The 23,494-nt window shown below is 39.4% G+C and overlaps 1 protein-coding gene across 4 annotated transcripts in view; it reads right to left on the bottom strand.

Moving 5' to 3' along the window:
- Positions 1 to 23,494, bottom strand: part of ARIH1 (ariadne RBR E3 ubiquitin protein ligase 1) — a 178,946-nt gene that overhangs the window by 106,686 nt on the left and 48,766 nt on the right. The window contains exon 1 of one of the 4 annotated variants that reach the window (XM_019949321.3): positions 10,094 to 10,708. The exons of 1 other annotated variant lie outside the window; for it this stretch is intronic. In XM_019949321.3, the coding sequence (XP_019804880.1) occupies positions 10,094 to 10,462 (369 nt within the window). In that variant the 5' untranslated portion in view covers positions 10,463 to 10,708. Of the gene's footprint in view, positions 1 to 10,093; positions 10,709 to 23,494 lie in introns of those variants that run through there. 2 more of the 4 variants (XM_019949316.3, XM_073801226.1) reach the window with 2 other exon arrangements.

The raw sequence follows: 23,494 nt of genomic DNA, 5'->3' as shown, positions 1-23,494 counted from the left end.
TTACTGAGTGTATGGCAGTGAAAAAGAAAATGACTACTGGTATAGTTGGTGCCACTGATTTGACCTGTGCTAAGGTTCCCATGGTTTTACCCACCCACTGCTTCTGCACCATCAGTACAAATCCCAGCACATTATAAAAGGCAAGTAATGTCTTAAAAAGTTTTCCTCTTATGGGCCATACTTTGAGAACTACTGTATTAGAAGGACTCAGGTGTTTTAACATAACTCTCAGTTCATATAAAGTGCCAGGGAACTATATGCAAATAATAAAGTTTAATCTAAAACAGTTGCTATATATTCAGAGGCCTTAAAAAGCTTGCCCTCCCGGAATTTAAACACTTTTTTCTTGCCATCTTCTTACACTATTACTGTGGTGTTATCTAGAAATCATAAAATAATTTATTAGTGCCAGAAGAAAATCGTGTCTGGCTCCCTTTGGTTTACAGATAAGGAAACCAAAGAAGCAAGCATTTGCTAAAAGGACAAACTGCAGTATGTATTCACTGAGTTTCTACTATGTCACAGACTGTTAGTGTGACATATGCTATGGATGAAAACTCAGCTCTCACCCTCAAAACCCTCATAGCTAGCTAGTGACTTAGGTATTGGGATAGCTATATTACAGCCTCATGTAGGCCACACCAAACATCCTTACAAGGTGCTATGCAAACACAGGTAAGAAAGCAGTGATGGTAGAGAAGAGGGACCTGGTAAGAGATACGTCATATCTGAGCAGAGTATGAGTAGGACTATATCAGGCAGTTAAAAAGAGAAAGAGCATCACAAGAAGAGGGACCAGCATGAGCAAAAACAGTAAAACATAAATGTGTATTACATATTAAGAAATTATAAGTAGTGCAGTTGAGGTTGTGGGAGAATCGGGAACAACAGAAGAGTGAAAAAATTAGCTGAAATCAAGATGGGGAAGCCATGAACACCGTATTAAAGAATCTAGACCAGATGTATAATAGGAAATGTGTGTGGCAGCAGGGAGGACAATGAAGTCTCTCTTTTTTTTAAGCAGGAAAATGACTAGTATATTTGTATTTGGTAGTAATGACAGACAGACTGGAAGCCCAGGGACAAAAAGGCAAAATAAAAAGAGGCCCTAGGGAGTTTCCTGGTAGTCCAGTAGTTAGGACTCCTGGATTTCAATGCCTTGGCCCAGGGGTTCAATCCCTGGTTGGGGAACTAAGGTCCCACAAGCCGCATGGGGAGACAAAAAAAAAAGGCCTTAGATTAGGCTTAGTTAGTAAAAAGGAGAGGAATAACATAAATTTCAGAGATAACTTGATCAGGGCTAATTAGATATGGGAAATGCAGGGCAAAAGAAAAATCAATGATGACTTTCAAATTCCAAGAATGGTTAACTAGCAAGTCAATCGAAGGAAGAACAGCCTTAAGGAGAGAAGGCAATAAATTTGGGTTTCAAATGGGTTTCAGAGAAATATCTATCCAAAATGTCACAAGTTTCAATGTGTCCATATTAGAGGTTTTTACTTATAAACACTTGCTAAGAGAATCAGAAAATACTTCAGTCTCTAGCTTATACTTAACCCCTAAAAAACGTACAACTGTGATTGAGAAAGGATATATATTACCAAGTAATTGAAATCATTTAATATTTGAATTAGAAGTATGACAGTTTCAAAGGAGATAGCAAAGCAAGCCTGGGGAGAAGTGTCTGAGATTATACCTATTCTTAGCATTGTCTAAACAAATGTCTTAGTAATAAGGAAATGTTACCTAATACTTCATTATCTGCTGTAGTTTTTGCCAAAATGTATTAAGTGTCAGGTCACTGTGACACTTCTTCTAAATGGAACATAGGAAAAAGGAAAAATGCTATTCAGCAAGTTTACATTACAGGAAAAAAAACTACACGAATAAACTCCCAATGCAGTATTTGGCCTTAATACTAGCATTCTCATTTTTAAAAACGAAAAAAAGTAGGGCTCTGAAAGTTAATCTGCCAGAGCAGCTGCTAGCTCAATAAGACCTTTTAAAACTGCCTCTAAGATACCAAACTACCCATTAATTTAATTCAAATACCAACTGGGTATCTACTAGGCACCAAGATACATCAAGAAATATTATTCAAGATCAAGCCAGATGACTACCTATCACTGGGTGAATAAAAATTTAGGAAGAAGCTAAAATTTAGGAAGAAACTTAAATTACACGATTGTAGAAATCTACTGATTCTATAAAATGTGCCATTCTTTTGGAATTGAAGGTCTAACACTGGCCCGCATTTTAATTAGCTTGGGCAGTTTCGATTTGCTTTGTTTTAAATACAGTAGGCTTTTTTAAACACTGAAAATAAAATAAGGCAAGGACTGCCACTACTATCTCCATGGACTCCAAAGGATCCAGTCATCCCAGGTTAGAAGCAGCCTCGGATTACAGATTATTCTCTCACCTAGTAAGTGATCATCAAATGTCAGCCTAACTACTCACTCTTCCATTTATCCCATCATTTAATGGGAATAATTAAGCTATTTGTAAAGGTACATAGTAACACAGTGTGTCAAGATAGTCAAGATCTTAGCAAAGGGGACTTCCCAGGTGGTGCAGTGGTTAAGAATCCACCTGCCAATGCAGGGGACATGGGTTCAAGCCCTAGTCCGGGAAGATCCCACATGTCGCAGAGCAACTAAGCCCATGCGCCACAATTACTCAGCCGGCGCGCTCCAGAACCTGCGAGCCACAACAACTGAGTCTGCGTGCCACAAGTACTGAATACCTCACACCTAGAGCCCATGCTTCGCAACAAGAGAAGCCACCACAATGAGAAGCCCGCACACCGCAAGGAAGAGTAGCCCCCGCTCGCCGCCAACTAGAGAAAGCCCAAGCGCAGCAACAAAGACCCAACGCAGCCTAAATAAATAAATTTATTTATTTATTTAGAAAGAAAGATCTTAACAAAGTTATGGGCCTGTGATTCTATACCTATGAAAAGTGTCTAATGGAAAAACAGAGAAGTAGGCAACCTACATATTCAAAGATATTGGTTCACTGTCATAAAAGGAACAAAGAAAAGGGGATTGACTAACTTCAAGAAGAAAAGTTTTTCCTTCATGCTTCCAAACAATAATTGTTAAGAAAACAACAATAAAAATCTTCATCCAAAGGGCCACCCTAGGAACAACAGGTCAAAGTTAAAATGGAAACAGATTCTAATTCCATTTTTTTTCCCTAAATCAAGAGTTAAACTTAGAATGAGCTACATCACAAAATATCTGTCATTTACTCATAGTTAAGCAGACCGGAATGTTAAAGAGAGAGGATTATTAGAGACACTGGACAACAACAGGGGCTTTCAACCCTAGTTGTACATTAAAATAAACCAGGGAAAACTTCTGTTTAATGACAATGCCTGGTGCAAACTCCCAGAGGCCCATTTGCTTAGTCTTGGGTTATGAGTGCCAGCATTTTTTTAAATCCTCAAGTAAAGAAATCTGAATAAAATGAGTAGACTGCATCGATGTCAATATACTGATTATATTATACTACAGATCTGCAAGATGTTACCACTGTAGAAAAATCAGTAAAAAGGGTATACGGCATCTCTCTGCATTATTTCTTGCACCTGCATGTGACTCTACAATTATCTCAAAATTTAAAATGTGATGAAAATTCCCAGGTGATTCCACTATGTAGCTAAAGTTAAAAACAAACAAACAAACGACTGGAGAATCTCAGATTCCTGCCAAATCTAAGAAGCTGCAAATTATTCTTTCAATCTCAGCCATTGAAAGGTAATTAGGAATGTTTATCATTTAAAGATATAATACTTTGCAAAGCCAAACACAAATAATTTATGGTTATTCAAAACTAAAAAATCCAAATTAATGTAATACCCTCCCATTTGTATATAAATTGATTGGATAAACATTATACAGTAGTTCTCATTCACCTCTTGACTGAGCCAGATTATATATATCATGGTAGGTAGCCTGTAAAATGGCCCCCAGGATCCACCTCCTCGTCTTCCTACTTCCGTGTAATCCCTTCCTCTTGAGTGTGAGCTGGACTTACTCACTCAAAACAAGTAGAATATGGCGAAGGGATGGGATGTCACTTCTGAGATGAAGTTATAAAAGACTGTGGCTTCCATGTTGGGGGCTCTCTATCACACACACCCCTCCCGGCACCCGCCCCACGGGAAAGAAGCTACTGTGTTGTAGGCCACTTTCTGGAGAAGCCCACATGTCAGGAACTGGCCAAAAAACAGCCAGTGAAAAATCTGAGGCCTGCCCAACAGCCACACGAGTGAGCCTCGAAGGGGATCTTCCCCTAGTCAAATCTTGATAACTGCAATCTAGCTGATATGTTGGTTGCAGCCTTATAAGGGACCCTGAGACGAGGCACCCAACTAAGGTGAAGCCAGAATCGTGGTCCACAGAAAATGTGAGATAATAAATGTTTGTTGTTTTTAAGCCACTAAGTTTTGGTAGAAATATAGGGCTAAAGATAACTAATACATACAGCTGCCACAGGTCAAATCCAGAAGAAAGTAATCTAACCTGGTGACTTCTGCCTACCTTTGTTCATAGTATCAAACCTCCCAGCTTCTACAACAGTATCACCCATAACTAACAAACTCTGTTTTACCTGAGCTGACTTCACCATCACCGGGACACACTTTCCTCATTCTTACTTCAATTTCTTAGAAGGGCTTCCTATCCGTCTGTTCTATCCATCTAAATCCTAGACATCTTCCAGATAACACCCATAGATCTCTCTTCCATGAACACCTATTACTATCCATTTAGCACTGACCTAATAGCTTTGAGTGTCTAAATTCAGAGACCATGAACTCCTTGAGAATAAGTCTCATATTTTCTTCAACATGTTATACAGTATTGAGCAGTTGCATTTACAGTATCCAAGACCTTACATCCCTTCCAATGTATCAACTAAAGAAACTCTCTCAACTATTTTTGTTTAAAAAACAAAAACAAAAACAAAAACCCAGGGGGTGAAGAAGGGTGGAAGAAAACCCAAGTGTTCCGACCTAGAATGTGAAATGTCACTAGTTTGGCTTGCATGTTTGCAATAACTGAGTAAAGACCACCCTAATCTGAAGGATTACAGTAATGATAACAAATCCCCTCCATGATTAGCCTAGTAAGTGTTGTGCAGGCTCTTGAAATTTTCCTTTTATTAGTTTCTTAAACAATCTGCCTTCCCTCATTAACCCACTCTCTAGTAATTTATCACTAGTCATTACAATGGAGAAACACTGCTGTTAAATTTCAACTAGACCAGTGGTTCTCAAACTTTAGCTTGCATCAGCATCACCTGGAATGCTTGTTAAAAGAGACTGCCAGGGTTTCCCTAGTGGCGCAGTGGTTGAGAGTCCGCCTGCCGATGCAGGGGACACAGGTTCGTGCCCCAGTCCGGGAAGATCCCACATGCCGCGGAGCGCATGGGCCCGTGAGCCATGGCCACTGAGCCTGCGCGTCTGGAGCCTGTGCTCCGCAATGGGAGAGGCCACAACAGCGAGAGGCCTGCCTACCGCGAGGGAAATAAAAAAAAAAGAGAGACTCTGCCAGAGCCCACCCCCTCAGTTTCTGATTCATAGGACTAATGCCATAAGAGATTCAAAAAGAATTAATGTAATTTAAAGCCTATAGCTCAAGGAGATCAGCTGGGAAAAGATAAAAGTTCAAGAGGAATAAAGCACACCAAACACCTTAATAGCTTCAAAATACACACACACACACACACACACACACACACACACACACACACACAACTTCCCCTCTCCCCCACCCTAAAAGTTAACCAATTTAAATTCATCTTGATACAACCACTTGAATTCAATTTCTTGGAAACAATGAGCACCTCCAACTCACTGAGGTTTTTAAAGGATGTTAGAAAAACAAAGCATTAATGTAAAAAAGACCAATCCATTATTAGTTCATCACTCCTGTTTTAACTTCCCAGATCCAAAAAATCAGGCAAAGGAAAACAAAAACTGAAGGTTCTGAGATGTAAATTAACTTGCCAGTCAGGAAAAGCAGTGGCTAGAACTGACTCCTGTACCACTACACAATACACTGGACTATACTGTCTCTAATTTATGCATGAAACCTCACCTTAGAAGCTCTTTAATTAAATGTTTTAATTAAATAAATGGGTGAAATAATAAAGATTTCAAATCAACAGCCAACAGAAAATTTCCCTCATAAAGATTACATATTTCTGTTGTCTTTAAAACAGGTTATTTAGAATAATAAATAATAGGAAGATGCCCACCCACTTCTCTTTATGCCTCCTCTCTGACCACTCACATCCAACAGTCCCACGCGCCTCTTCCTCAGCACACCCTTTAAACGTGGTATTCCTAAGGGTTACTTGACCTTCTCACTCTACTCATTCTCCCCTGAGTGAGTCAAAATCATGACACTGGATGAACTATGACTATTCCAGTGGTTCGGAACTATCACTAGAGTGGCTAAAAATATAGAGATGCTTAGGCTCCAATTCAGACCTGACTAATGGATAACAATCTTTGGGAATGGAGCCCAAGGACCTCTATGTTCCCCCACCTCCATATGCTTCTTAGGCAAGAACCACGTCCTCTAGAGTGACCAGCACAGACACAAGGTACAACCAACATCTTCTAAAGATTGCTGTGGAAACACAAAAGAGCAAGTTTAAACATCCCTCAACTGCAGAGTTCTGTAGTGTTAGTTTAATAAATTACTTAGACATTTAGGCAATTACGTTAGATAACCACTGTATTATTATTAACCACTTTAATATGAACAATACTAGTTAAGTAAATGTAGCTAGGTAAATTAGGGGCTTTAAGCACTTCTCTATCATTACTATACGTTAAAGAACATCCCTGATCTTTTCTTAAAAGTTCAAAAGGTAAGCTAAGTAGCCACAAAGAGTTTTAATAAAACAAGAACAAATTAGACAAACTATAACAAGAGTTACAGAAAGCCAGAAAACCAAGAGCTTTCTAAAAGAAAAAGTGTTAACTTACTTGATTGAAGACTATAACTAACCCACAGGTACCTACAAATAACAGTATTAATCTGTTGTTGCCCAAAAAAGGAATCAAATTCCCCCAGGAAAGATTAAATTAACTTGGCATCCTTTTTACATTCAATCTTTTTCTCCTGCACATTTATTTTCAAATCCACTAACATAACTGATTCAAAAGTAGCACTGGGAAGAAGGGGATTTAAATTTTCTAGAATTAACAGTAAGCTCCCTGATGTGAACTAAATAAAACAATGGTTTTTAAACTTACTTAAAACTTACTGTCATATTAAACCAACGTTAGTTTTAATTGAAAAACTTAAAGGCTCTATGAATATAAACAGGACTTATAAATCAATAAAAGATAAACATCCCAAAAGGGGGTAAAGTGAGCAAAAGCAAAGGGCAATTTGTGAAAGAAATACCAGTGCCCAATAAACACATTAAAAGTTCAACCTCATCAGTTTAAAAATAATAAAAAAGCAAATTTAAAAAATGATAACCTTTCTGAAAGCAATGTGGTAATATGTATCAAATGGTTGAAAATAAGCAAATTCTTTGACTCAGCAATTCAGTTTATCCTAAGAAAATAAAACATTCAAAGATATATCTATAAGCATAGTCCCAATGGGGTTTATAAAAAATGGAAACTGGACAATACAAAGGAAGACCAATAATAACAGATTGATTAAATAAATCAGTTTAGATATGTAATTGTGTAAGCGCTTGAAAAATAATTACTTATTGACAGGAGAAAATTGACACTCCTGTTTTTGTAACCTGCTTTTTTCTACTGAAAACATAAAGAGAACACAAAGTTTGACTGTGTTATTATTTTTTAAAAAATATGTACAATGTATCCACAGGTCTGGAACAATTACTACAGTTCAAATTCTGATGTATCTCTCCCAGTGGCAAGCAAAATAATTCTTTTGTCTTTTTTTGCTCCTTACAGCATCAGTTTTTTCTTACAAGGTAATGTGTTACCTGTGTAACTTTTTAAGTTTAAATCTATTAACATAAATAACCTATAACATAACCAAAGCCTAGTTTAGTGTACCATTTGCCTAGTGTATACCATTTGGAGAAAAAACGGTCTGGGATAAATCCTATCCTTTGATTTACTGATGTTTCTAAATATGAACTTTTAACAAAGGAAAGATACTTATTTCAGCAATCCTACTTAAGGGCATGCTTAACATGAAGTAAACTAGGAAAAAAAGTTGTATCAAAAATCCAGCATGAAAACATGATTAAAGTAGGACACCTAAAAAATCCCTAGTATTTTGTAGGTCTCCTTAGTTCAGTTCATCCACTTTTATTCCTTTTCCCCTAAACTAACAAAGAAAAAATGATGTCACATGCATTAGCTACATCTCTGTTCCAGAAGCAACATAAAGAACTTGTAAGGTTTGGCCTCAGTGATTAAGGACACACCTAAGAGCTGAAAAAGCTGGATGAGATTTACCTACATGAAACAGACTATAAGTTAAAAAGTTAAATAATAAATATCCATTAATTTTTAAAGCTAATTAAAATGCCAATAAGCTAGCTACAAAGTTTGAAAACATCAGATTTTATACAGGTTTACTATATACTTTATATCATAAATAAATGAAAAGAGAATTCAGGGTTTCACTGTAAATTCAGTTTCCTCAAAAAAAAAAAATTTCTCAATTTAGCGACCTAAGAACTCAACTGTCATATTTTTAGGATCAGAAAGAGCAGTAAAACTTATCTTTCTTCTACAACCCTTCAATTTCCTCCTCAAACTACATCGTCTATAGAAAATTTGAGATTTCCACTCTTTAGTAATAGCACTAGATTTTCAGATTTTTTTTTTTACTATTATTCAAACCACTCTCTTCAAATAGGCCTAAATAGATGGTTCCACTTCCAAAAGAAAGTGTCGCTTACTAAACAGTACTGTAAAAATCTATTAATCATTTAAACTCAACAAGTAGGCAGTGACATACTGCTAATTTGCCAGTGAATATTGGCCAACCAATTTTAAGGGGGAAAAAAATGACATACCAGAAGGCAACAGTAACCTGCTGCTCACATATACAGTTTCATTCCATGTAACTAGTGTTTTCTAAGAGTTGCACTGAATCAAGACTCCATTTTTATTCTTCAGTCATACCCCTGACCCCTCATAATTGTTTTCTCCAAATAAATGTAAACCTTTGATTTCCTAAAGCTCAAAAACGCAAAATCTGACCCACGAGAAGATTAAATGAGATGTGGTTATCAACTTAAACCGAGCCCAACTTACTGACCACGAAATACAAATTATCAGAGAAAAGGAGCCCAGAAGCAAAAAGTCTCCACTTGCTAACTCACAGCAGAGTCCTGTCCAATATTACACAATAACACTGCGTTTTGCTGTGGTTTTAGCTGCAAGGCTGGGTGTGCAAGCTGCAGCAACTATTCCAACAGCTTCAAGTATGCTACAACTGAAACAAGTAGTAGTCAGGACCCAAAAGAACAGCAACGACTTAAAAAGAGGCAAGCAGAAGCCTCACCATCAGAAAAGAAGGCCCATCAGCACCTCTTCCGAGAAATAGTTCCCTTCCCCCACCTTTAAGTAGGCACTTAAGACTGCCAAGCAGATCCATTTCTTTATTAACTGGTGCCCACTTGGGGCAACCGTACACCAAGCAGCTCTCAGGCCTACTCTAACCCCTTCCAAAAGTTCTCAAGTGAGGCTGAAGGCCGGGGAAACCGTCTTAAGGGCCCAGTTCTTCCAGCTCTCCTCCACCCCACCTACGCCCCGCCCCTATAGGCGCTCTTAGGGCCAGAGGAAGGACACCCGGCCCAGGGACGGGCAGGAATTGCCCGTAAGAGAAGTCTTAGGCGGCCGGAGGCCTCCGCCATAGCAGGACCTGGAAAGCACCGCCCCCAGCGCACCTCCCCACACCCGGCGAATGTCTGCTCTATCCCCAGCAGAGACAGCGGAGAAGACAGGGCCGGGAGGCACCGGGCTGGGCTGCGCACCAGGCCCAGGCCTGCCCCTCGGGGCCGCGCGGACCACCCGAATCTGCTCCCGGGTCCGTCCCGGTCCAGCCCACGCCGGGGCCACCCTCACCTGGATGACCTCGTTGACCTCCCGGATACATTCCACCATGTGTTGCAGAATCTGCTCGGCCGTGAGCACCTCGTAGCGGTAATCCTCCTCCTGCTCGTGCCCCGGCCCGCCGCCGCCGCCGCCACCACCGCCACCACCGCCCGGCCCCAGAGCGCTGCCGCCGCCGCCGCCCGTCTCCCCGCACAGCAGTCCGTCCCGCTCCCCGCCGACGCCCAGCCCGGGCTCCACCAGCTCCACCTCGCCCAGATCCAGGTTATCATCGTCCGGCTCGTCGTCGTCCTCGTCCTCCTCCTCCTCGGCGCCGCTGTCCTCCTCACTGCACTCTTCGTCCTCGTCGAACTCGTAGTTGTAGCCCTCGTCCGAGTCCATGGCGCGACGCGCGGGGGCCCGGCGGACGCTGGCCCCTGAGGCGGGGAGAGGGCGGGGACGCCGAGGCCCCGGCTCTCGCTCCGGCTCCGGCTGATGTCCGGACGCAGGCCTGGCTCCGGCCCCGCGGGCCGCGGCTCCTCCCCGGGCGCGGCGGTAGGCGGCTGGCGGCGGCGGGGAGGGCGCGGAGGAGGGAGGGAGGGAGCGAGGGGGCCGCTTGCCGCCCGCCTCAGTCAGACGCGGCTCCGCTCTGGCCTCCGAAGGAAAACAGTCCCCAGCGCTACCTCCACGGCCGCTGCTACTGCTACTGAGCCAACAAAGGGGCGTGCGTCACCGCGCCGCGCTGCGTCGTCGCGTCACGGCTCTTGACGTAATCGCGCCCCGCCCCGCCGCCCCTGCGTAGAGTGCGGGGAGACCCCACGGCCTGGGCTGGCCCAGGGAGCGCGGCGCGCTGCGGCGCGGCGGGAATTGCCGGCTGGGTTCCAGCTGCGGTCGCTCTTTGGGCCGACGCCAGCGGACGGTGTACTGGAGGAGTCAGTGGCTTCCTGGTCACCGAGGGGGACGGCTGGGGGGGAGCACCTGGACCACCCAGGTGGTGGTTTTTGACGCAGGCCATGGGGATCCAGCCCCTCGCGCAATCCGTGGGGGAAGGTTGCCTTCCCACCGGGCCGGGGAGACCCTTCCCGCCCGCCCTGGAGTAATTTCAGGAAAACCTCGGCTGTTCAGCTAATATTCCTGTTGCCTGGGCTACTCAGTGAATTCTGTTTTATGCAGATCGTCTAAACTGTGTAGCAGGTGAACCTCGTTTTGAGTAATTCATTTGATTCTGTACAGACGTGCTGTGATTTTTAAGTCGCCTATAGTGACGTCATTTTAAAGAAGCGTTTCCTGAACTCAGCTTATCAAGCACCTATTCAAGGCCCTAAACAATGTTACAGTCATGGCTTGCCTTAAATGAGCACCGTGTAAGGGGTTTACATATATATTTCTCATCTTCACGGAGCCACAGTACCCATTTTATACCTGAGACTCAAAGGGAAAGAGACTTGACCAAGACCACAGAACACTTGCTCTATTTTAGCGCTTAGGTGACCTTAAATATCAATCATAAAAATACTTTATAATATGTATTATATGTATGTATAATATGTATAATATGTATTATATACTGCATTGTATATAAAATGCATTGTAAGACAACACAATACCGACAATAGTAGAAATATCTACAGACACCAAATAAAGCAGAGATAGTGCTTGTCTCTTATCTGGAAATGTGCTGTGTGAGCTGAGTGTTGATGGATGGCTAGGAGTTTTAACAGAGAAGGTAGGGAAGATGGTCTAGCCTGAGAAAAGAACAAAAGCAATAGCACAGTAGGTGTAAAGTAGTTTAGTTTGGGGAGTTTAAAGTGTAAGCAGGGTAAATGGCAAAATATTAAGCAAGTTAGTGACCAGGACAGTAAGAGTATTTTATGACATTCTAACAGTAGGCTTAAATCTTTGTAAGTGGGACGGGAGAACCAGAGAAATGTTCTGAAGGAAGAAGTGGCATGAGAAAACTCCCTCTTGGGATAACCTGAAGGACTGGCCAGACTGGAAATTTGTTAAAGTCTGAATACCTAACTTACTTATAAACCTTACCGTTCAACCTACAGGTTCCTTTTGGAAACTGATTCTGAAAAGTGAAAAGCTCCTTTATAATGTGCATAAGCCTCTACTAATTTGTCCGTTTTGTAAATTTTTTAATAATCAGATCTCCTGAAACAATCTTAGGATTTGCAAATTAAAGCTTTTAACATCAATGCTGGTAGGTCTTGGTCCTTTGATTCTATTTAGCGATTCTAGGTTGTTGCCACACCTGGGGCAAGTTAAGGACACTAGTAACCCTTCTCATCCCCACTATCATATACCTACAGAAAAAATCAGCAATGCTTGTCAACACCCTAAACTCCTTTGCCCCATCTTTCTTTTCATCTACCCCTATCTTGAGTGAACCTTACCATTCACATCCTGCCCTTTGGTACTGGAGCAGCTGACCACTATTGCAGAAATTTTCATAATCACATGCATTCTGTTATTAAATTCCAGTCACCTACCACACCTGAACCCTCAACACCACCCAGCAATCCTGTTAAATTTTTCTAAATTGTTCTCCCACTCTAGGCAACTTTCAAACCTTTGCCAGTTTTTTCAAATCCCCAATCCTGCCCTTCCAAATCCTCTCAAAGTACGTGACTTTACATCACAGAGACATTTGACATCATAAGGACCAATGTGACTGAAGCATACTGAGCAAAAAGAGAGTGTTAGGGGATAAAGTCAGAGAGGGCAGATCAAGGCAGAGAGCCAGCAGGACCTTGTAGGGCATCTTAAGAAGTTTACATTATTACAATGGGAAGCATTAAAGGATTTTAAGCAGAAGAATGCAACCATATGATCTGTGGGTTGTTTTATTTTTTTAATAAGTATGGGTGCTTTGTGGAGAATGGACTATGAAAGCAGAGACCAATTATGAGGCTGTCTCAGTAGTCCAGGTGAATTATGATAATGGCTTGGGCCAGGGTTGTGACAGTGGGGATGATGAGAAGTGGTCAGTTTCATGTATAATTTGAAAGTAGAGCCAACAGATTTGCTGATGGCTTGCCTGTGGGGTTGATGGAGGAATCAAGGATGCCTCTTAAATTGAGGGCTTGAGCAACTGGGTGAATGGTGATGCTGTTTACTGAAATATGTTAAATTTGATATGCTTGTTAGACATTGAGGTAGAGGTGTTGAGAGGGCAGTTCCATAGGCTAATATACAAGACTGAAGGTCAAGAGAAGTTAGGGCTAGATATAGAATTTCACCAGTGTTTATGTCAACAATGTTGAGAAGCAGCATAGGCTAAAATTTAAGAGCTTAGGCTCTGGAGGAAACAGAGCAGAATTTACCTCTGCCCCTCCAGTTGTTATCTATAACTTTGAACAAATTACTGAACTTCACTTTGGAGGATTATAATTCCTATTCTCATAGGATTATTTGTGAGGAGCAAATGGAATAATATATTTAAAGCACTTGACACAGTGCCTGGCACATAGTTATATGTTCACAAAATTAAAACTTTTAAAAAGTGTCATAAGTCACCTTACATCTTGCAGGAAAAGAACAATAACCAATTGGATTTATAACCTTTTAATTGATTTTATTTTGATTATACATGTATGTACATGGCCTATGTCATCCTGTTTTCCAGGGAAGAAAATTGTCCTGCTTTTTTCTTAGAAAGCTCTTCCATAATCTGATGACTCCTTTTTTGGTCATTATCATAGTGCTTCTGAGTTTTGGGGTCTCCTATTCATGGGTAAACAATCATAATGAAATTTTCAGCAACACTTATTCCATTGATATTTTTTTAAACTATCTTAGAATCAGGTTAGTTTATAGTGCTATTAAAGAAAACCAGTATAACAAGTCCTCTCTGGTCCCAAATTGGCTAAGGGATGACCCACATACCATGTTTTTTTAAGTGACTTGATCTTAAAGGTACTACCTGTGTTACTGCCTTCCCAGCTATGGTGATTACTGGGTTGAAGTACAATAGTCTGTAAACAACAACAGGACAAGTTCCTTGAAAAAGAACAGGCAAGTTAATATTTCCTTGGTGCCAAAAGAATAATTGTTTTGTAATTAGGTACTCCCATTTTCCCCATGTCCTAATAAGGTCAAAAATATTAGTACATATTTATTAGATATCTACTCATGGAGCAAAACTCCATAAATATTTATATGCTCACCAAATAGTTATGAACTAAATTCCAACAGGGAAAATGTGCAAGTGCTTTTCAGATAAATAGAAATTAAAATAGCACTGGAATTTTTCTAAGGGCAGATAATAGTGCTGTAAGCTATGAAAAAACCTCTAGTAACGGCAGGGCACTAGGGTGACCAACTGTCCCAGTCGGCATAAAATGGGGATTTCCTGGGATGTGGAATTTTCAGTGCTAAAACTGGGAAATCTCAGACAAACTGGGATGTGGTCACCTCCCCAAAAATTCGTGTATGATTTAATTAAAACACCATTTCCAAACCTAAATGGAAATTGCTTTTTGTCATTTTGCTTACAAAGTTTTTTTAATGCAGCATTTTTGGGGTTTGTTTTTTTTTTAATGCTTTAGTTGTTCCTGTGTTTTACCAGGTAGGAGGTAATAAAATGAAATTTTAATTTTAATATAAATTTAATTTAAAATTTTAGCAAATGTGCAGAGAGATTCTAATAAGCTAATTGAATACTTTGCATTTCTTTAAAAACATCTGTGTACTTCATATTTTGTTACAAATAACAATTAAGTCTTATACCATTGTTGAGAGGTAGATCTTATACCAGTTCTATGTGGTAAATAATAAGAAGGCTTAGAGAAACTGAGGTTATATGTCTCATTAGAAGTCTGGTAGAAATAGTAATACAGTAACCAAAAATAGAACCTGAGAATCCTGACTGCAGCCCCCTGTCTAAAGTACAGTTTCTACCTTATCTTTCTTCTAGAATACAGAATTATAGACTTTATTATTGAACTGGAGATTTTAAACAAGTAATTATCTACAATGTGTGGTAAGATAATGCTGGATCTAGAAGTACAGTACATACACGCCCTCATACAATTAGACAAATGTACAAAACCATAGTGTCTGTGTTCCCCATAATTGCAAGGCACATTTATTTGGCCTAATAGTGTGCTTATATTACAGAAAAAAAATAGCAAATGATCACCCACCCCCAAGAAGTGAGCATATGTTTGTCCTAATGACAATCATGAGGCATGCTGCACTTCCACGAGCAGGGATGGAACTCATGCCCCCTGCAGTGGAAGCGCAGAGTCTTAACCATTGGACCACCAGGGAAGTCCAAAAAAGTACTTTTATAACAAAGTTTGCAAGAGAAATGCTTCTCTGGTTTACCGTATCTCTATTGTGTTGCCCTGTGGATGTATTTGAATGAATGGATGAATGAACGGGCAAAAAGTGAGCAAATATATTATTGAGTGTCTACTATATGCTAGAGTAGGTGCATACACTTTTTAAATTTACTCCCTATGATCTCATGAAGTTGGGATTCTTTTTTTTTTTAACTGAAGTATAGTTGATTTACAATGTTATGCCAGTCTCTGCTGTGCAGGAAAGTGACTCAATTTTACACATATATACATTATTTTTTAAATATTCTTTTCCATCATGGTTTATCCCAAGAGATTGCATATAGTTCCTTGTACTATACAGTAGGACCTTGTTGTTTACCCATTCTAAATGTAATAGTTTGCATCTAGAAGTTGGGATTCTTTTTTTCTTTTTTTTGAATTTTTGAATTTTATTTTATTTTTTTTATACAGCAGGTTCTTATTAGTTATCAATTTGATACATATTAGTGTATATATCTCAATCTCAATCACCCAATTCATCACACCACCACCCCAATCCCCTGCTGTTTTCCCCCTTGGTGTCCATATGTTTGTTCTCTACATCTGTGTCTCAGTTTCTGCCCTGCAAACCGGTTCATCTGTACCATTTTTCTAGGTTCCATATATACGCATTAATATATGATATTTGTTTTTCTCTTTCTGACTTACTTCACTCTGTATGACAGTCTCTAAATCCATCCACGTGTCTAAAAATGACCCAATTTCATTCCTTTTTATTGCTGAGTAATATTCCACTGTATATATGTACCACATCTGCTTTATCCATTCATCTGTCGATGGACACTCAGGTTGCTCCCATGACCTGGCTATTGTAAATAGTGCTGCAATGAATATTGGGGTGCATGTGTGTTTTTGAATTCAGGTTTTCTCTGGGTATATGCTCAGTAGTGGGATTGCTGGGTCATATGGTAATTCTATTTTTAGTTTTTTAAGGAACCTCCATAGTGGCTGTATCAATTTACATTCCCACCAACAGTGCAAGATGGTTCCCTTTTCTCTACACCCTCTCCAGCATTTGTTGTTTGTAGATATTCTGATGCTGCCCATTCTAACTGGTGTGACGTGATAGATACCTCATTGTAGTTTTGATTTGCATTTCTCTAATAATTAGTGATGTTCAGCAGCTTTTCATGTGCTTCTTGGCCATCTGTATGTCTTCTTTGGAGAAATGTCTATTTAGGTCTTCTGCCCACTTTTGGATTGGATTGTTTGGTTTTTTAATATTGAGCTGCATGAGCTGTTTATATATTTGGAGATTAATCCTTTGTCCATTGATTTGTTTGCAAATATTTTCTCCCATTCTGAGGGTTGTCTTTTCGTCTTGTTTATAGTTTCCTTTGCTTTGCAAAAGCTTTTAAGTTTCATTAGGTCCCACTTGTTTATTTTTGTTTTTATTTCCATTACTCTAGGAGGTGGATCAAAAGAGATCTTGCTGTGATTTATGTCAAAGAGTGTTCTTCCTGTGTTTTCATTTAAGAGTTTTATAGTGTCTGGTCTTACATTTAGGTCTTTAATTCATTTTGAGTTTATTTTTGTGCATGGTGTTAGGGAGTGTTCTAATTTCATTCTTTTACATGTAGCGGTCCAGTTTTCCTAGCACCACTTATTGAAGAGACTGTCTTTTCTCCATCGTATATCCTTGCCTCCTTTGTCACAGAGTAGTCAACCATAGGTGCGTGGGTTTATCTCTGGGCTTCCTATTCTGTTCCATTGATCTATATTTCTGTTTTCGTGCCAGTACCATATTGTCTTGATTACTGTAGCTTTGTAGTATAGTCTGAAGTCAGGGAGTCTGATTGCTGCAGCTCCGATTTTTCCCTCAAGACTGCTTTGGCTATTCGGGGTCTTTTGTGTCTCCATACAAATTTTAAGATTTTTTTTTGTTCTAGTTCTGTAAAAAAAATGCCATTGGTAATTTGATAGGGATTGCATTGAATCTGTAGATTGCTTTGGGTAGAATAGTCATTTTCACAATATTGATTCTTCCAATCCAAGAACATGGTATATCTCTCCATTTGTTTGTGTCATCTTTGATTTCTTTCCTCAGTGTCTTACAGTTTTCTGAGTACAAGTCTTTTACCTCCTTAGGTAGGTTTATTCCTAGGTATTTTATTCTTTTTGTTGCAATGGGATTGTTTCCTTAATTCTGATCTTTCATTGTTAGTGTATAGGAATGCAAGAGATTTCTGTGCATTAATTTTGTATCCTACAACTTTACCAGATTCATTGATTAGCTCTAGTAGTTTTCTGGTGGCATCTTTAGGATTCTCTATGTATAGTATCATGTCATCTGCAAACAGTGACAGTTTTACTTCTTCTTTTCCAATTAGTATTCCCTTTATTTCTTTTTCTTCTCTGATTACCATGGCTAGGACTTCCAAAACTATGTTGAATAATAGTGGCAAGAGTGGACATCCTTGTCTTGTTCCTGATCTTAGAGGAAATGCTTTGAGTTTTTCACCATTGAGAATGATGTTCGCTGTGGGTTTGTCGTATATGGCCTTCATTATGTTGAGGTAGGTTCCCTCTATGCCCACTTTCTGGAGAGTTTTTATCATAAATAAGTGTTGAATTTTGTCAAAAGCTTTCTCTGCATCTATTGAGATGATCATATGGTTTTTATTCTTCAATTAGTTAATATGGTGTATCACATTGATTGATTTGCATATACTGAAGAATCTTTGCATCCCTGGGATAAATCCCACTTGATCATGGTGTATGGTCCTTTTAATTTGTTGTTGGATTCTGTCTGCTAGTATTTTGTTGAGGATTTTTACATCTATATTCATCAGTGATATTGGTCTGTAATTTTCTTTTTTTGTGGTATCTTTGCCTGGTTTTGGTATCAGGGTGATGATGGCCTCATAGAATGAGTTTGGGAGTGTTCCTTCCTCTGCAATTTTTTGGAAGACTTTGAGAAGGATGGATGTTAGCTCTTCTCTAAATGTTTGATAGAACACCTGTGAGGCCATCTGGCCCTGGACTTTTGTTGGAAAATTTTTAATCACAGTTTCAATTTCATCACTTGTGATTCATCTGTTCATATTTTCTATTTCTTCCTGGTTCAGTCTTGGAAGGTTATAACCTTTCTAAGAATTTGTCTGTTTCTTCCAGGGTGTCCATTTTATTGGCATAGAGTTGCTTGTAGTAGTCTCTTAGGATGCTTTGATTTCTGCAGTGTCCATTGTTTAGAAGTTGGGATGCTTAATTTTATGGGTGAGGAAAAATACGAAAAGTAATTTGCCAAAATTCACCACAGGTGACAGAGCTTTGATTCAAGTCCAAGTTTTCAGAGTCCAAGCCCACTGTTTTTTCCATACAATTCTCAGTAATTGTAATAAGAGCTTATTCCTTTTCTAAAATGTGTTTTTGTATTTGTTATAATGGAATAATTGCTATCAAGCCTACTGTTGTCCAGATTGGCAGCATAAACATTGACTGTATGCAATGTTTGTTCCTCCTGGAAACAGGTAATAAAAATAGAATAGTGAATAAACAAGTGTGTTATCTTCAATCCAAGTAGTCCCGCTTTAATCTTGCAGATACAACCTTATTGTTTTTAATGAAAACTTAAAATACATGTCACATTTTTTTTTTTGTCAACCCATGAATAGTTACTTATTAGTGACTACCCAGTGCAAAGCACCTTTCTACACATTCTGGAGAGATTTAAATAAGAAGAACCCTGCCATCTAAGAAATCATTATTTAAGGGAAAGTGATTTAAATTTAAAGGAAAGGTTATAAAAATGGTAACTGTGACAAACCAAGAAGAATGACACAGATGGTACGTGCTAAGGAGTTTACAAGAGACACAAGTCACTAAACTGAGGTGTTCTAAGAAAGCATTATATGCTGGAGTTTCTCATACCTCCGTGCTTTTGCATTTGCTATTCCCTCTGCCTGACATCCTTCCCAATCATTCTTTACCCCCAGTTAATACATACACTTCAAGACTACTGTTTTCTAAGCCATTGCACACTCATCACTTGATGCCTAGAACATGAGTTGTCTATGTATCTCCCATTACCAACACACTTCCAAGCTTTTGATAATGTTGGAATGAATTAATATAAACCTAAAGCTATAAACCAATAGACACTGTCTTCTTACCTCAGTGTGTTGATTGAATCTTGCTGACATTATATCAACATTAGTGTTCTTACCTGTTAATTCTTCTAGGTCACCATGAAAACTTGAAGGTTGTGTGGAAGAGGAGGAGGGGACCTTATGTGCATGTTCCCCACCACACCCCTTATCTAGGGTTTCTCTAGTGCAAATGCCCAGCTCACCTCTCACATCCTCAGTGGTCCCCCAGCTTTGAATAGTTCATGGCCAGAGAGGATTGATGTTGGAATTCAACACATTGGACACAACTGATACAATGCAGCCTGTTTATGAATTAGTGAAAGACTGTAGCAAGGAACAAAATGGAAAAGCCTTAAGGGCCTGAAGATTGCAGTAACCAAGGGAACACAGAAACAGCAGCATCTGACAGGTCCACCTAGCCCCAAAGCATTCAGAAATGAAAAGGTTTTTCTTTTTTCTTTTTCTTCTGTTTTTGTTTCTCTCTTATTTTTTTCCATTTGTTTTGTTTGAGACAATACCATGATTTAAAAAGCATGGTCACCTCTTCCAGTTCCAGGAACCAGATGCCACTCTTTATAGTTATTTTGTAATGTGGCAAGAACCGGTTTTTCAATTCTGTCTTCTAACTATACCCTCATAGTTAGAAGTAATAATGTAATAGTAATAATGGAGGGCTTGTGATATATGACTTCTTGTACAGTCCAGAATTCTTTATAAGCTGCTTCACATTTTGCTTTCATTAAAAGATAATTTAGCCTGTTGGATGCATGTTTTGACGTACTCAAATTCCAAAGCACTGAACAGAGATCCCATTTTAAAGAGTTTGAAAGGTCAATAAAAATAACTATAATCATTACATTGTCTCTAAATATGATTAAAATGGTATAGTTATAAGTTATTGATTAGTATATTTTTACATAAAGCAAAGCGAGGTATATGCAGACACATTTTCTGTGAATGATAACAAACTGCATATATGAGCTATGAGTCTTTTTTTTCTTCTAGGTGATTGGATGTGGGAGGTTGCAGGTAGAGAGGGTCAAACAGAGGGATGTTTTGAAAAAGTGAATATTACTAAGCTAACTGTGAGAGGCACTATTGTGTGGCAGTCAGCCCCATAGGCTCCAGAGCTAGAAGCCCCACTAACTAAGTATACGACCTAAGGCAAGTTACTTAACCTCTTAAGAGAGTCTGTCTTCCCATCTTAAAAAAAAAGAAGAAAAATAGCATTTTCCTCAGTGGATTGTAAGGATTACCTGACTTAATGGAACGGACTCGTTACATTAACATTATTGGACACAGGATATGTACAATGTTTTGTTTTAGACCTGAGAATATACACAGATAATTAGTCAATTTTAAAGCAGTTGCCCTTTGAAGAGTACAAACCATTATTCATTTGTCAAATTGTTGAAAAATGTTGCTGTGCTCTTCTTATATGCCTGTATTTTTTTTAATTTTTTAAAAAAATATATTTATTTTTGGCTGCGTTGGGTCTTCGTTGCTGCCCACAGGCTTTCTCTAGTTGTGGTGAGCAGGGGCTACTCTTTGTTGTGGTGCACAGGCTTCTCATTGCAGTGGCTTCTCTTGCTGGGGAGCATAGGTTCTAGGCACGCAGGTTCAGTAGTTGTGGCACACAGGCTCAGTAGTTGTGGTTCGCGGGCTCTAGAATACAGGCTCAGTAGTTGTGGCACACAGGCTTAGTTGTTCCGCGGCAGTGGGATCTTCCTGGACCAGGGATTGAACCCGTGTCCCCTGCATTGGCAGGCAGATTCTTAACCACCATGCCACCAGGGAAGTCCCATAAAGAGTACTTTTTTTTTTCACACACACACCCCCAAGAACCAGTTTTTGCCCCCTTGGAGGCAATATTGCCCATGTTGAGAACATATGCACTTAGCTAAGGCTATTGCTTTCAAAGTCTAAGATTGACAGTCAAATTCTAGTTTCAGAATTTTGATAAATATCTACCAAAGAATAAATATAATATAAAAATTAAATTTCCTGTGTTAAAAATAAAACCCACAGAATTAGATTAAAAAATAAAATAATTGTGTATATTTTTGTGTGTGTACTGTGTGGCTCAGCTCAGGGTTGCCACGTTACGTAACTCCAGGGGAGTGTATTCACAATACAGTCTGTGTGATGGGAAGGGAAGGAGAAAATGGAAAACAACTTGAAACTATAACCATAATGTGGTTGAAAGAGAAACTCAAGTTTATAAATTATTTCAACTTCATCCCACTCTAATCATCGTCAATGTTTCCTGACATTCCTATCCTGTACAGAATTAAGTTTGTTATTTGAAAAATGTAATTAATACTCTAAGAATGCTTAAATCACTTGTATTAATTTATATAAAGGCCAGAAATGTATACCAACCACAAAATTCATAGTGTATACACATTCATTTTAGTCCTCAATCTAGAACTAAGAACATGAATGCTATGCTAATTTTTACTTCACATAGACATTCTTTACAAATCAGTGTATCAAAGCTAAATTACCCATTCCAGGGTAAGACTGAATTCTCCTGGCCTATATGCCAACGAACTGAGGGAAGTCTCCAACCCACAGCCTGTAGGGAATTGAATCCTTAATTAAGAACTGAAAGCTTTGGTTCAAAAGCTGAGGAGGAGTTAAATCCTGCCAACAATCACCAGAGCAAAGCTTGGAGGTGAATCTTTCTGCAGTGAAGCATTCAGGTGAGACTGCAGCCCTGTTTCAAGGCCAACACCTTGTTTAATCCTTGTAAGAGATCCTGAGACCAAGGACCCAGCTAAGCCACACCCAGATTTTGACCCACAGATACTCTGAGATAATAAATGTTTGTTGTTGTTGTTTTAAATTGAACTTTCCTTCATTCCAACGAAAATATCTACCTTTCCATGATCAGCTGTTCAATAGGTGCCAGAATAATTGGTTAGCCTACTTACTATACACTACCTTAGAACTTAGCACTTTTTCATAGCATTCATCAAACTCGTATAATATCTTTCTTCTCTCTGAGTTTGTAAATTACATAGTTGGTCAGAGACTATTCTTGTCATGTTTATTACTACAAACTACATATATAACAAAGTTTTCAATACTTAGAAGGCATACAACAAATAAAGTAAAGATCTAACTTGTTTCCTCATTCATTCTTTCTAATCTTTCAAATTAGATCTTTACCCTATGTCATATATCAAAATTAAATCCAGATAAATATTTAAGTATAAGGAAAGAAAACATTATTAGTAGAAGAAATATTGGTGAATATTTAATCATCTGAGAGTAAGAAAAGCCTTAGAAGGGTAGTACCAACAACAATATCTATAAAGCAAAAGATTAATAGTTTTGACTACATAATTTGAAACTTCCTTCTGTAAAAGCAACATCATAAATAAAAAACAAAGACATACTGGGAAAATATTTGACATACATAACAGAGAGTTATTTATCTTCTTAAAAATTTATTTATTTATTATTATATTTTTTTAGGCTGCACTGGGTCTTAGTTGCAGCACGTGGGATCTTTAGTTGCGGCATGTAGACTCTGAGTTGTGGCATGCATGCGGGATCTAGTTTCCCAACCAGGGATTGAACCCAGGCCCCCTGCATTGGGAGCATGGAGTCTTACCCACTGGACCAGAGATCCACAACCTTTTTGGCACCAGGGACTGGTTTTGTGGAAGACAATTTTTCCACGAATGGGGGCGGGGGGTGAGGGGGACGGTTCAGGCGGTAATGCAAGCTATGGGGAGCGATGGGGAGCGATGGGGAGCAGTAGATGAAGCTTTGCTCACTCTCCCGCTGCTCACCTCCTGCTGTGCAGCCTGGTTCCCAACAGGCCACAGACCAGTAGGTCCACGGCCCCGGGGTTGGGGACCCCTGCACTGTACCAACAGGGAAGTCCCAGTGTTACTTATCTTTAATGTATACAAATCTCACATGAATTAATAAGAAACATTCATATATACACATACTAGTGTGTTTGAGGGATGGACTAAGAC

The sequence above is a fragment of the Tursiops truncatus genome, chromosome 2 (assembly GCF_011762595.2).
Source record: "Tursiops truncatus isolate mTurTru1 chromosome 2, mTurTru1.mat.Y, whole genome shotgun sequence".
Lineage (NCBI taxonomy): Eukaryota > Metazoa > Chordata > Mammalia > Artiodactyla > Delphinidae > Tursiops > Tursiops truncatus.
The sequence above is the reverse complement of the archived record's forward strand: the minus strand, read 5'-3'. Positions and strand labels throughout refer to the sequence as shown.